The sequence below is a fragment of the Rhinoraja longicauda genome, chromosome 4 (genome assembly GCF_053455715.1).
Source record: "Rhinoraja longicauda isolate Sanriku21f chromosome 4, sRhiLon1.1, whole genome shotgun sequence".
In the NCBI taxonomy this organism is placed as follows: domain Eukaryota; kingdom Metazoa; phylum Chordata; class Chondrichthyes; order Rajiformes; family Arhynchobatidae; genus Rhinoraja; species Rhinoraja longicauda.
This window is the reverse complement of record NC_135956.1, coordinates 62,329,695-62,344,688: the sequence shown is the minus strand read 5'-3', so window position 1 is coordinate 62,344,688 and position 14,994 is coordinate 62,329,695. Positions and strand designations below refer to the sequence as shown.

Here is a 14,994-nt window from a genome sequence, read left to right as displayed (position 1 = left end):
CAATAAGGCTGGTTATAATGACCCAACCAACCCATTATTTATGAAATCATATGCCCTAAATGTATGGACCTAGTAGACTTTAATACTCTGCAAATAATGTTTAGAGCAAAAGAAAGAACATTTCCTGACTGTATCCAAGGTTTGTTTTCAGCGATGGAGAGCAATAGATGCAGGAGTAGGCCATTCGGCCCTTTGAGCCAGCATCACCATTCAATGTGATCATGGCTGATCATTCTCAATCAGTACCCCGTTCCTGCCTTCTCCCCATATCCCCTGACTCCGCTATCCTTAAGAGCTCTATCTAGCTCTCTCTTGAATGCATTCAGAGAATTGGCCTCCACTGCCTTCTGAGGCAGAGAATTCCACAGATTTACAACTCTCTGACTGAAAAAGTTTTTCCTCATCTCCGTTCTAAATGGCCTACCCCTTATTCTTAAACTTTGGCCCCTGGTTCTGGACTCCCCCAACATTGGGAACATGTTTTCTGCAGGTATCCACTCAGTGAAAATTATATGTTTGAAAAAAAGAGGGTAAGGACAAATGTGAAAAATAGATGTGTGACTGTTAAAGGGTCAATTTATGAAATAGTTGCAACAATGAATTAAAAGAGTGTAGTAATATGTGTAAATTCAAGAAAATGTTCAAAAATATTATATTTGAAAGATACATGATCACCACTGAAAAATGACTGACATGACAGAAATGATGGTTCTTGACTATATTTGTGTCTCTTTCTATGTTTTGTTTATCTGCTTCTGACTTATGATGTTGTGTTTTTTTTAATTATATTTTGTTAAGTATTAAGGGTAGGCACAATAACCTTTGGCTTCTGCCTACACCTTTTTTTTCGGTCAGAAAATATTATGTGTGATTATATTGTTTTATTTTTGATACACTGATTTCGTACAATTTAAATTTCACAACTGTATGGTCAATCTGTTGTATTGTATTGACCGGAAAATAAATAAATAATTTTTTTTTTAAACAATTGTCAGAAAATATTCATTTCTTAGAAGATAAGTAATATAATTTGCCAACTTCGTAACATTAACTGACGGAGCAACTTTCTATTAAATGCATTTAAAACTGATGTGCTTTTCGACTGGACAAAGGGACTCACAGTCTCACTGCAACAAGACGACCCCGGCAGCTTTAAACGAGAAGTAAAACATTTGACTTATCCCAGCGGACTTTATCTTCTCATTTGGAACGACAGATATTGTCGGAAATAACTGCAGATGCCGTTTTACACCGAATATATAGGCACAATGCCGTAGTAACTCGACGGGACAGATGCTGCCTATCCTGCTGAGTTACTCCAGCATTTGGTGTCAGATATTGTAACGTCATTTGAGCAGCACGTCAAATAACCAATGGAGCTCTGAGACTGGGAGTAATGCGGTAACTGCCAATAAAAATGAGATGCTTGGTGAGCTCCTTGTGCTTGGAGTGTAAGTTAGTGGATTTGGTGCAAGTTGGGACAACATGGCTGAGAACAAGGAGGAAGTGAAATATTACCGACTAGAAGAGTTGAAGCAGCATTGCAATGGCAACAGCGCGTGGATTCACATTAATAACAACATATATGACGTGACCAATTTTCTGGATCAGGTATTTTAATCAGCACTTATTATATCCTTCAGTGGCAGCCAGTGTTCGGCTGCTCTGTTGATCAACCTCCTACTCCAGTCCCCGCATTTACGTCGTGCACACTTACAGGGATATTGTTCAGACACTCGTTGTGCAGCGCGCAATTCATGTTATTAAATCTGAAATTTACAATCTACAAGTTCGGTTGTAACCGCATAGGGATTGTATATGACTCTTGGAAACCCAGCGGTGCTGCCTCCAAGCCATTTTGGAAAGCGCTTTACGGCATTAATGGATGAGTAAAACTTTCTTGAACGTTTACGGAACGCATTGGAGAGCGTTTTTGTTTCTCTGCCACTGAATCTCGTTGCACTCGAATTAACTCTTCCTCCAAGTTTCCTAAACAAACAAGTTGCAGGGCAGGCAGTATCTGTGACGAGAGAGAGTTAACACTTCAAGATCAATGGTAGTTTAGTCAGCGAGAGTTGACTTTTGGGTGTAGACTTATCTGTCTCTACTTTATCTTATCTTTTGTAATGCTTTCTGTACTTTTGTACAGTATGGCCACAACTAGTGTGTTTTTGTTTTTGCCTTTCTGTATGTCTGCCAATAAAGTCCCATTGGAGTGCAAGGTGAAAGATCACAGCATCTTCATATGCAGATAATAGTTTTACCTAACATTTTTTTTCTTGAAAATTGGTCTCTTCCATTTCTTCCACATCTCTGCAGTGAGCGTTACATTATGAAAGTAACTAAGGAAGTGTAATTTGTCTGCCATGAACTGCTTTTGGTGAAGTAATGTGGCTATTTTCTTATCCATAATCACGTTTCCTTGTCCAGGCAGTTGGGTTTTCTGAGTTCTATTATTTAATCCTTGGAGGTCAATAGGCCCAGGGATATCTTGTGAGACCTCTGCAAAAGTCAATAATGGTAATATGTATTTTACAGTCTTTGACGGTGATTTCAATAGGCTTATGAAGGCTAGCTTGCAGATATTAACCATGAGCAATGTTATGTCTAGTTGAATTAAACTTTCAAATGCACCACTCTATTTTTTTAATTGACCAGGTTGTTGATGAAAGCATTTAGTGTGGTTAGAAGGGATCGATTTGATAAATGTTTGCTAGGGATTCCATAATTACTGAAGTATTTGGGTTTGTCTATTTTTTGCTATGGATGGGGAATGTTCTTTGTTAATCTGCCGCTCATCATTTTTTTGAAGGCTGGAAATAAAATGACGAGTCATAGATTAATGAATGGCGTGTGATTTTTATCTTGTTGTCCATAATCCTTATTTTGTAAAGGAGGCTTGGAGAACTGTACCTGATGGGGACAGGAAGATTCTCTCCCTTCCCAGACTTGACAGAAATTACTAAGCAATTTTAAGATGTTATACCCGTATAGCAGAGTACTTTGACTGCATTGGTCTGGAAGAGCAGGGAATAAGCTATCTTAACTTCCCCCATTATGCATGTTCTCTTCATATGTGAAAAGAAATGTTTATTTTCTTTTGGAAAACTAATGCTGGAAGTTGGAGCAGGGATGGGTCATGCAGGTTTTTGTGACAACTGTCATCCAAAGGGATCGTGGTTGATCTTGTCTTGTGCCTAATAATAATAATATATTCCTTTATTCGTCCTACACTGGGGAAATTTACATTTCCCTGCAATCGGTGACTACCTTTTATTCCATATCTGTTTACTTCAATCTTAAATATATTTGACCACTCTGCCTCATGGCTCCCTGTAGATTGTAAATTGTCACAATTGAAGTACAGATGCTTTTAATGCCACTCTGGTTACACCTAAGCGACCAGAAAATGGCATTCTAATAGAAAGCAGACAGTCTCCTACTGATGGCAATGTGTTACCCCAACATTATGTGGTTGTCCCTTGCAAATAGCCTTTTGAGTGTGCATATTAAATGTATATAGGTGCAGGAACATGAGTAGGCCATTTGGCCCATTAAGGCTGTTCCAAGGGTCTCGACCCAAAACGTCACCCATTCCTTCTCTCCCGAGATGCTGCCTGACCTGCTGAGTTACTCCAGCATTTTGTGAATAAATCCATTATTCATCAAAATCATTTCTGATCTTTTATCTGCTCAATTTTCAGTTTTTATTTAATTTCTTATGATTTCTTAAAATATTCCAATATTCCGGCCTGCAGTTAGTTTTGGCAACTTTTAGCCGCTTTTGATTTAATGTTACATTTAATTTCTCTGATCGTTTGTGGTTGAATACTTTTTGAAGATGAAGATCGCTACAAATTTGTCAGCTTTTTCGTCCTCTCCTGAATGCAATGCATTATTGAGAGTGACAATATGTTTAGTGGCTTTCAAATAAATTGTGAAATTTTATTAAGGGAAATGTTTAAAAATTTTGAAACATGGTTATCTTAACATTCCTTCAAGGCTGTAGAAACAATCTGCTGAACCAGCTCTTCACGACAAATTGCATTTGATTCTAATCAAGGAAAATCGGGCAAGACTGATAGTTGACTAGCATTTAAATAGAGTTAACTGTACATGCTGTTAAAGCACTTAAATATTTGCAATAAAATGTTTGAGAAACTTCTCAAAAAAATGTGGTATGATAAAAAAGCTCTTGCATTTATGATATCTAGGCCCTATTGGGTTCATGTATATGCAATATACAACTGGCAAACTGTCTTTTGTCAACTTTTGCCGATTGTACTTCTGCCAGTGCTGTCAGCCAATTTATTAGAAGCGACTTGGCAAAATCAATTGTATGGCAAGTAACTGATTTATTCCATAAACAGAAGGAAAGTATTCAGAGGAAAAGGACGAGAGTTTGCTACAATTCATCTGCCCTTTCCAACTTCCCACAATTTTGTTTTATAGGGCATTACTTGCAAATGTGCCTTACAATATGCCTTCAATACAATAAGTTGTATGAACTTAAAACCAGACTGACTTACCTCAAAGTAGTGAAAGACTGCTGTGTGCTCTATTTCACAGAGAAATGCTCACACCTGACTGTGTCATTTAGCCCGAGGGCTTCTCCCTTCATTGAATGAACCGAATTACATCTTTGAGCAAGGTTAAAGGCGGTGGGGTCTGCTGTCTAATCAATACGTTATGGTACTCGGACATGGCAGTCCTGGCAAGCTTATGCTCCCCGGATCTGGAATATCTAACTGAAGTATGGTCCCGACTACCGGCCAAGGGAATTTACCTCAGCTATCCTAACAGCAGTCTTCATCCTTCCTGATGCGGACATCAAGCTTGCTCTGAATGAACTGTACACCGCTATCAACAGCCTTGGGACAAAACACTGAAGCCCTGGTCGTTGTAGCTGGAGACCTCAATCGAGCCAACCTCGGGCGTACTACCAAAGTACTACCGACATGCCTCTTTTCCCACCAGAGTAAAAAATGCCTGATGCTTTGTCCCTCGGCCATATTTTAGCAAATCTGGTCACTGACCTGTGTTTCTACTCACAAACCAATACTGACGCAGGAGGAAATGGTACAGAGAGTTGGTCAATGCTGATCGGCAAACACTGATGATATCCTATGTGACTGCTTTGAGTCCATGAAATGGTCCGTAATCCTCTACGCGTGCGTAAAGGAGTGTGTGCCGACAAAGACAATCTGGGTGTTCCCCAACTGGAAACTATTGGGTAAACCGTGCGGGACATCTACAGGTGAAGGCCAGGTCTGCTGCATACAAGTCAAATGATCCTGAGCGGTACAAGAAAGCTCACTATGATCTTTGCAAAGCTACCAAGGATGCCAAGAGCCAATATCGAGACAAACTTGAGTCACAGTATCATTATTTGGACACCTGCAAAACGTGGCAGGGTCTGACTATAACTAGTTGGAAAGTGAAGTTGGGCAACATCACTGGGTTTAGTGCGGCCCGACCTGATGTATTTAATGCTTTTTTATGCTCACTTTGAGCAGGCCAACCGTCTCATCTGACTCGACCGTGCCTCTTCCCAGGGTCACGGTTGTAGAAGTAGATTGGCCTTCCTGAGGGTGAACCCATGAAAAGCAAATGGCCCAGATGTAGTCCATGGCCGCGTCCTTAGAAGGTACTTGGACCAACCAGTGGGAGCATTCACAGACATCTTTAATCGCTCCCGAGTCAGTTCTGAGGTACCCACCTGCTTCAAGAAGACCACACCGGTGCTGAAGAAAAGTAAGATCTCATGCAATAATGACCACCATCCTGTAGCCTTCACTTCCACCATCATAAAGTTCTTTGAGAAACTTGTTATGGAATTGATTAAATCCAGTCTACCAAGCAGACTTCACCCACTGCAGTTCGTCTTCTGCCACAATAGGTCAGCAGCTGATCTCCCTGGCCCTATATCCCTGGAACATCTGGATAAGAGAGACACCTGTGTCAGACTTCTATTCATAGACGACTGCGCTGCTATTAACACCATTATCCCATCCAAGCTCATCACCAAACTCATGGAGCTTGGTGTCAGCATTCATCTCTGCAACTGGATCCTGGACTTCCTGGCCAACAGACCACAATTAATGAGGAAAGGGAATAAATCATCCCCTGAGATAATCTTCAACACTGGTACTCCGCAAGGATGCGTTCTCAACCCCCTTCTCTACTCCTTATGTACCCATGACTGCAGCCAAGTATAAGTTCAATTAAATGTACAAATTCGCAGACGACACCACCATTGTGGGCCGGATATTACACAATGACGAGACTGAGTACAGGAAGGAGATTGTCTTGTTACCAGGTCATGGGGTTCTCAATGTGAGCAAAACAAAGGAAATGGTGATCGACTTCAGGAAGTGAAACGGTACACATACCCTTGACCCTGCCGAAGTAGAGATGGTTGAAAGCTTTAAGTTCCTAGGAGTAAATATCACCAGCAACTTGTCATGGCCCACCCATATTGAAGCAATGGCCAAGAAAGCACACCATGTCTCTACTTTCTTTGAAGGCTTCGGAAGTTCTGCATGTTCCCATCAACTCTCACTAGCTTCTACAGATGTGTCAGATGTTTTTTGTTGCACCACAATGTGGTTTGGGAACAGCTCCATACCAGATCGCAAAAAATTGCAGAGAATTGTGGCCATAGCCCAGTGCATCACACAAACCAATCTCCCTTCCATTGACTCCATTTGCACTTCACATTGCCTCAGCAAAGCCACCAGCATGATCAAGGACAAGTCTCACCCTGTCACTCCCTCGCCTCCCCTCGCCCTTCCGGCATGAGGTGCAGAAATGTGAAAACGCAAACCTCCAGATTCAGGGACGGTTTCTTCCCAGCTGTTATCAGGCAACATCTAGAGAGTGGTCTTGAGCTACTATCTACCTCACTGGAGACCCTCAGAATATATGATTGGAATCATGTATAGGCTTTCCACTGGCTAGCCCAACAAAAGGTTTTCACGGTACCTGGTACACTAAACACTAAGCTTTTGGATTTCCTTTACAAACCTTGTCTATCCAATCATTTCCTGCAAAACATTCCAAGTGAAGTTAATTCTTTGCTTAGTGTTGATCTTTTATTTGTTTAAGCACCAATGAAGTACCTTGGAAGCATTTTCTGTTTAAAGCAGAATGTAAATGCATGTAATTGCTATTTATTGCTGTCTGGTTTTTTTAATGGGTTGAATAGGTTTTAGCATATTTTAAAGTCCAAAGCATTAATTTCCATTAGTGTTCAGGTTATGAGCCAAATATGGCTATAGTCAAATCCTTGAAACATCATTGCAGCATGTGACCTATTTTAGAAGAAATATTTGTGATAAATAGAGCCCAAAACTTTGGTAAAACATGCTTTTTGGGTATCATTGGATCCAATAGGAAAGATAACATTTTAGATCATCTCATCCAAAATATATAATCTCCAAATATTGGTCATTGTAATGGAGTGCTGGTCTTCATTTGGTGCATTTGTTTCTAGAGGTAATCTACAGCAGCTTGATTCAAGATGAGAGGAGGGTTACTGGTGTGTTTTAGGTTTTCAGTAATGGTCAATACTATAAGATGCACATACTTCAACACAGACTCCCAGCAAAGATAACTGTTGTGCATGTAGTTCTGCTGAAGTCTAAAGAAGGGTCTCAACCCGAAACGTCACCCATTCCTTCTCTCTAGAGATGCTGCCTATCCAGCTGAGTTACTCCAGCATTTTGTGCCTATTTTAGTTCTGCTTCAACTCAAGTTAAATTCCTTTGACACCTTACGATTATAGAAAATCATCTTTTAAGAAAGAATTGTGTCAATGGTAAAAGGAGATTCGGGGCTAGAGTTTGACTTGCCCTAACAACATTTTTTTGCTGCAGGATTTTCGGAAGTAAAGATTTTCTTAATAGCTACAATTTTATTTTTGTTACTGGAAAACAAAGATATTAAAGGCTGCATATTATATTATTTAATGGAATATCATTGAATAAGTGTCAATAAAAGTGATTCTTGTTGAGGTCCTCAGCATTGGCTTATTCTCCTATATACCGAGAAACAGTCAAATCGCACCATGCACAAAATCAATTAAACCATGTGTAAGTAGTGCAAAGAAAAAATAACCAGAGCACAAAATACCATGCTACAGTGTTAAAGCCACAGAGAAAGTGCAGATTAAACAAAATAAAGAAAAAAATGTAGCGAGGCAATGAGAAAGGTAGGGAGATTGGGACTAAACTCTTATGTCATGAAGGGTCCATTCAGTTTCTGATAACAGCTGAGAAGAAACTGTTTATGAATCTGGTGGTACAAACTTTCAAGGTTTTTTACCCAACGGGACAGAGGAGTAGTGGGAATGTTCGGGGCAGAAGTGATCCTTGATTATAGTGGCTGCTTTTTTTGCAGCAGCATAAAGTGTAAATGGCCACCTGTGATGAAACTCGGTGTTCTTAATATGCAATGGTGTCTGATTATTGCAGGAAGGTTGCATGGAAACAGTTTATTTTCCCCTAGACTTTTTCTCCCACTACTGCTTTTTTCCTTCATTTTTAAGTAATTCTCTAGTTCCCAATTGGAATTGTGTTATAACCAACTCGGCCCATGTAATACAAATAGTTTTTCCAGTCATCAATTCCATTATATCCAATTTGCTTTGTTGAAAAGCATGTTATAGCAGAACTACCTGAACCCATGTCTATGTAGCCTGTCACTGCTCCCAAAACACTCTTAATTCTCTTAAGATACCTCCATTGTTGAATAAATATCAATTAATGATGAGCCAGAGTCTAAGAGAGAGGTTAAAAATCTGATAGAATTATGCCAGATCAACAATCTTGCTCTCGATGTCAGCAACGCCAAGAAGCTGATTGTTGACTTTAGAAGGGGGAGGCTGCAGATGCATGAGTAACTCAGCAGGTCAGGCAGCATCTCGGGAGAGAAGGAATGGGTGACGTTTCGGGTCGAGACCCTTCTTCAGTCTGAAGAAGGGTCTCGACCCGAAACGTCACCCATTCCTTCCCTCACGAGATGCCGCCTGACCTGCTGAGTTACTCCAGCATTTTGTGAATAAGTCGATTTGTACCAGCATCTGCAGTTATTTTCTTATACTGAAGATGCATGAAGGTGTCCTCATCGATGGATGGGTGGTGGAGAGTCAACAACGTCCAGAATCCTGGGGTGCATATCTCTGAATATTTGCCAGGGCTAGCACATCGATGCAATCATAAAAGAAGCCCTTGAACGCCTTTTGCACTAGCATTATGGTTATTAATTTATTCATTGTGGTTATTTAACACCATGTTGGTGTTTTGTATGTTTGGATGGGAGCAAGTTTGCAGTTTTGAAAGGACTTTGAATGAAGCAGAGACCACATTCGTCCAAAATGTTAGTATTACAGTTTTTTCACTCAAGTCAGTTTAAGCATGGCATGGTCTGTGAATTACTTGAAATATACATGTGTTAAACTACCTTTAGGGATGTATTGAAGTCATCATAAGGATGTATGAAAGGCTTGGTTAAATTTAAGATCATCATGGATTGTATGCAATTGAGATTTGATCTTGCATTCAAATTTCTGTGGTGTAGAGTATTAATGTTTATGAGTTTTTTTGCAATGCTGAGTAATCGTCCTTCAGTAAACATTGGTCGTAGTCCACTGGGAAGGACCTTGGACTTGTTATCAGGTTGCTTTGGGTTTTAACTATGTGTACTTTGATCTATATATTTTCTTAATGATAATTTTGCAACTGGGTTCAGCTTTGCAAAAGATTTTCTGGGATTTTAGGAATGAGGAAAATCTCTTTAGCTGGAAAGTTTTATGCTTGTTAATGCATTTCCTTTTGCATGTTTACTTGACCTCTTGCATAGTTTTCACTGTTCAAAAGAGAAACGTCAGAAAATTGCTTTGAATTGTTTACATTTGAAGCAATCGTATTTGATTTTGTTTCTATTAAACATTTTTTACTGATGTGGCTTTTTCCTGGAACTTGTTTTTGCAAATCAATTTTGAGCTTGTGCTGTTCAGTGTCTTTTAAATTCTTTCAATATTTATATTTAACATTACTTTTTAATTTGGTGCTTGCAGGATTCAATTGCGACATGCGTGTGAAGTTTGCATGTTCTCCCTGTGGCCACATGATTTCCTCCTAGATATAAATGCAATTTTGATAATTAGCATGAACTCCGAATGGCTTTTTTTATGCTCTTCACCATTGACTGTTATGATGGGCATTTTCTGAACAAAATAAAGAACCTCCTAAGGAATTGAATCAATTTATTTTGAGACCCTGGTTGTAAGAATTGCTTGCCTTTCCAAAGCTGGTCTTGCCTTCTGGAGATGCTTTCCCCCATGCCCTCTTTCTCACCCTCTCTGTCCTAACCCCCCCCCCCCCCCCCCCATCCTTACTGGAATCGCAGCACAGAACGGCTCTATTTTGCCTTTGCTTGTCCTATGCAAGAATATACTTGTGCGAAACATTACAACATTATTCTCCTGATAACCATCTTATTTGGAGACGATTTTAAGAAATCGCAGCTAGGTAATGTAAAGGTTTGAGAAATACAGTATATTGAGAGCCCAAATCTCATTTCAAAAAGGGCCATGTATACTTTGAATAATCTTTATCAATATAATGCTTAGAACTTGCCCAGCTGCTTAAATTATTTAGTCATGACATTGGATTCTGCCACACTTTGTTTCCAGGTTGTATTTTCCATCTTGCTTTGAAGCAGAAAATGTTTTCATTGTTATCATTGATGGAATATTATGTCAAGAAAATATTTGCTTGCGAGACCACCCATCCAGAACTCCTGCACTAAAGGACTTTGCCAAATTTTATCCCCCTTTCTTTCCATATTTCCCGAGCCTGGAGGATTCCCTACAGGTAGATTTTAGCATCTGACAATATCTGCCCCCTTTTAAAAATATATTATTCCTGTGTACCAATCTCTCCAGAGTGGGATTATGTGCGTGCTCCTATCCTGTTGTTGTTTACACACAGATATGGCTTCTTTGTTTTGGGTAAAGTTTAACATTTTTACGGGATATTGGCCTTGGGGTAGGCTGGCAAATGGAGGAACTGAAGTGAACTGATAAATACAACCAAGAGAAATAAAATAAAACTTCAGAATTTCTTGCTTTGTCTTCACATCCTTAAAGTAATGGAACCATACAACAACAAAACAAGCCCTTTGGCCCAACTTACCCTTGCTGACCAAGATGTCCCATCTACACTTGTTCCATCCTCTGGTGTTTGGCCTTCATCCCTCTAAACCTTTCCTATCCATGTACCTGTCCAAATGTCTTATAAATATTGTTATAGTACCTGCCTCGACTACCTCCTCTGGCAGCAAGTTCCATATACCCACCACCCTCTGTGTGGAAAAGGTTGCCCCTCCAGTTCCTAGATGGGGAATCTTTTCCCTCGTTTTCTTTTTTTTCTCTTTCCTGCGTACAGCTTTTGAGTGTTTGGGACACTGGAAGTATGGATTTCTAAGTTGTTGCACAACTTTTGCTATGTGCAAATTCTGTCCACAGGAGCATTACTAACATGCAAACTATTTGTGTAATGAGCAGTTAGTCATCGTCAATCAGCATGGAAACAGGCACTTCTGCCCAACTTTCCCATGCCGACGAACATGCTCCATCTACACTAGTCCCACCTAACTGCATTTGGCCCATATCCCCCCTCAAACGTATCCTATCCTATCCTATCCATAAATGCCTCTTAAACATTGTGATAATACCTGCCTTTACCTTCTCCGGCAGCTTGTTCTGTACACCCACAAACCCTTTGTATTTAAAAAAAATGTTCCTGCATGGGTTCTTGTTAAATATTTCCCTCCTCGCATTAAAGCTAGATTCGCTGGTTTTAATATCCCAAATCTGAGCAAAAGACTGTGCCTTTACCCGATCTATTCCTCTCGTGATTTTGTTACACCTCTAAGATCACCCCTCGTTCCCCTCTACTCCAAGGAATAAAGTCCTATCCTGCTCAACCTCTCCAGAAAGCTCAGACCCTCAAGTCCTGGAAACATCCTCGTAAATCTTCAGCATCTTGACAGCATCTTTCCGATAACATAGTGACCAAAACTGAACACAATACTCTAAATGTGGCCTCACCAATGACTTCTATAGTTGCAGCATGACCAGCTTCTATACTTAATATTCTGACTGATGAAGGCCAATGTGCTGAAAGCCTCCTTGACTTGTGATACCAGTCTTAAGGAACTATGTACCTGCACTCTTAGATCACTCTGCTTTACAACACTCTCCAAAGCCCTACCATTCACTGTGTCGGTCCAGCCTATGCTAGACTTCCCAAAATTCAACACCTCACATTTCTCTGTATTAAATTCCATCAACCATTCCTCGGCCCACCTACCTAATCAATCAAGATCCTGCTGCAATTATTGACTACTATCTACAATAGCACCCACTTTAGTGTCAACTGCAAACTTGATAATCATGCCATATATGTTCTCATCCAAATCATTAATATAGATGAGAAACAGCAATGGGGCCAGCACTGAACCCTGAGGCACACCACTAGTCACAACCTTCAATGTGACAAACAACTTTCCACCATCACCTTCCATGAAGCCAATTTTCTATCCATTCAGCGATCTCTTTGAACCTCATGCGATCTAATCTTCCAGAGCAACCTACCATGCGGAAACATGTCAAATGCTTTGCTGAAATCCATGTGTACAACGTCTACAGCTCTGCCCTCATCAACCTTTTTGGTCACATCTTCAAACAACTCAATCAGATTTGTGAAACACGACCTCCCAAGTACAAAACCATCCTGACTATCCCTAATCGGCCCTTGTCCATCTAAATGCAGGTGCATGTTATCCTTTTTATCCCCACTGCTGTTTATCCGCAAGCTCCTGTACCTGGAATATTGAACACACACACACACACACACACACACACACATACATACATACATACATACATACATACATACATACATACATACATGTGTACTTGTGAGTATGTGTGTGTATATATACACACACTGAACTTTTTCTCTCTCGTTTATCATATTGTTTACAGTGTACTATGTTTACATATTTTCTGTTGTGCTGCACCAAGTAAGAATTTAATTGTTCTATCTGGGAAATACGGCAATAAAACACTCTTGACTCTTAACCAGATTTCCGTAATGGCTATAATGTCACAGTCGCCCGTACTTATTCCATGCGCTCTCATCTGCCTTACCCATCAGACCTCTTGCATTAAAATAAGGACAATTTAAGTGCAACATTCCTTCCTTGCACCCTGCCTTTCTCCTGCCCGTCCTGTTCACTAAACTTTATCTCAACACCCCCCATACAAGGGGGGTGATGAAGGAAGTCTGAAGGAAGTGCTGCCCCAGGGACTATAACCTGAGCCGCAACAATAGCTGCGTTAACCGGATCACATGATGGGTGCAGAAGGCTTCCCTGGTGCACCTTGCGAGCTGGGGATGGCATCTGAAGCCAGGGCTGGGGAGGTCATGTGAGCCGGGATGCCACGGCAAGTCTGTCCACTAACCAATAATTCATTATAAAGGGGTCTGTTAAAACAAGGGGTCACTGTATTGCATTTCTTACATTTGGTACCGTTTAGTTGAATTTTAAATGAGCCTCGTCTCCAGGTTTTGATTTAACGGTGAGCATATTGGGCGTCATCTTTTATTTCTTTTTTTAAATGGCTCTGGGGCATTGTGAAGTGGATGCAAAAGAGGCAGTATAAATTCCAGTCATTATTTTAATCGGCCAATCCCAAATCTATTTCATGTCTTGCAGCATCCTGGCGGCGAAGAAGTGCTGATAGAACAAGCAGGAGGTGATGCTACAGAAGCCTTTGAAGACGTTGGACATTCCAAAGATGCACACGAAATGACCAAACACTACCTCATAGGAGAGCTGCACCCTGTGAGTTCGATAATAACTTCTAAAAAAACAAAGCACACAAATATAATTGTTTAATTTATGTAGCTTTTTCAAGCAAAATAATATCCAAGGACACTTCAGAGACATGGAAGAAAGGAAATAAATTAAGAATATATTTCAGTTTGGTTGCAAGTTTTTTTTTGATGGGGGAGAGAGAGAACAAAGGAGAGAGCATGTGAGGACTAGGCAATGTGTGTGTGAAGTGAGGAATTAAATGAATTGACACTGGTGGTGAAACAAACTGAGATGCTATGTGTGAACCAGCATTATTGGAATATTACTGTTAAAATGATTATTAATCTGAAGCATGCAGAAATAGTTATAAATGAATACAAAATTCTGAATTGGAATTGAATTCTGCACTAGGAATTTATGGTTCAGTATTGGCAGGTGTGAGGACAACTACAAGTTGCTGGTATAGGAGTTTGTTTGAGTTCCACATAGTGTGAACAATCCTTGAGAATCTGGAGATAAGAAAAATACCAATGAGTGTTCAGCAGTGATCTATTTCTCTGGAGCACAAGTTGGGTGTGGTAGGAAATGAAACTCCTCTGGCCTAGATTATCAAATGTGGGTGAGGATTATACCTTTGTGCTCTGACAGATTTCCACAGTACAATAACCATTGTGCTTAATGGGCAAACTGCCTTTATACACGCGTACATTCTATAAATGTTTTCAAGTTGTGACTTTTTAAATGAAAATTAAATATAGCTACCCTAGTCCACAATCTACATATAGGTCTCTACTGACATGAAGAAGGGTCTCGGGTAAGAGCATCTTCAGCCCCAGGGCCAAATGGGGTTCCGTATCGACTCTACAAGAGTGCTCCTGATGTTCTTCGCTTCCTGTGGAGGCTATTGTGAGTGGCTTGGGAGAAGAGAATTATACCCAAAACATGGCGCAGGGCAGGTGGAGTCCTGATTCCGAAAGAGAAGGAATCCACAGATATCAGCCAATTCCGCCCTATCAGTCTCCTCAATGTAGAGGGTAAAATCTTCTTCAGCATCATAGCTCAGAGGATGACCAGCTATTTAGAGAGAAACAACCTCGTGGATAC

The 14,994-nt window shown here is 40.3% G+C and overlaps 1 protein-coding gene across 1 annotated transcript in view; it reads left to right on the top strand.

The window, feature by feature from the left end:
* The first annotated feature begins 1,297 nt into the window (after nt 1-1,297).
* cyb5a (cytochrome b5 type A (microsomal)) overlaps nt 1,298-14,994 on the top strand; it is a 30,300-nt gene continuing 16,603 nt past the window's right edge. The window contains exons 1-2 of the mRNA XM_078397829.1: nt 1,298-1,611; nt 13,789-13,917. Of these exons, the coding sequence (XP_078253955.1) occupies nt 1,486-1,611; nt 13,789-13,917 (255 nt within the window). The 5' untranslated portion in view covers nt 1,298-1,485. The remainder of the gene's footprint in view (nt 1,612-13,788; nt 13,918-14,994) is intronic.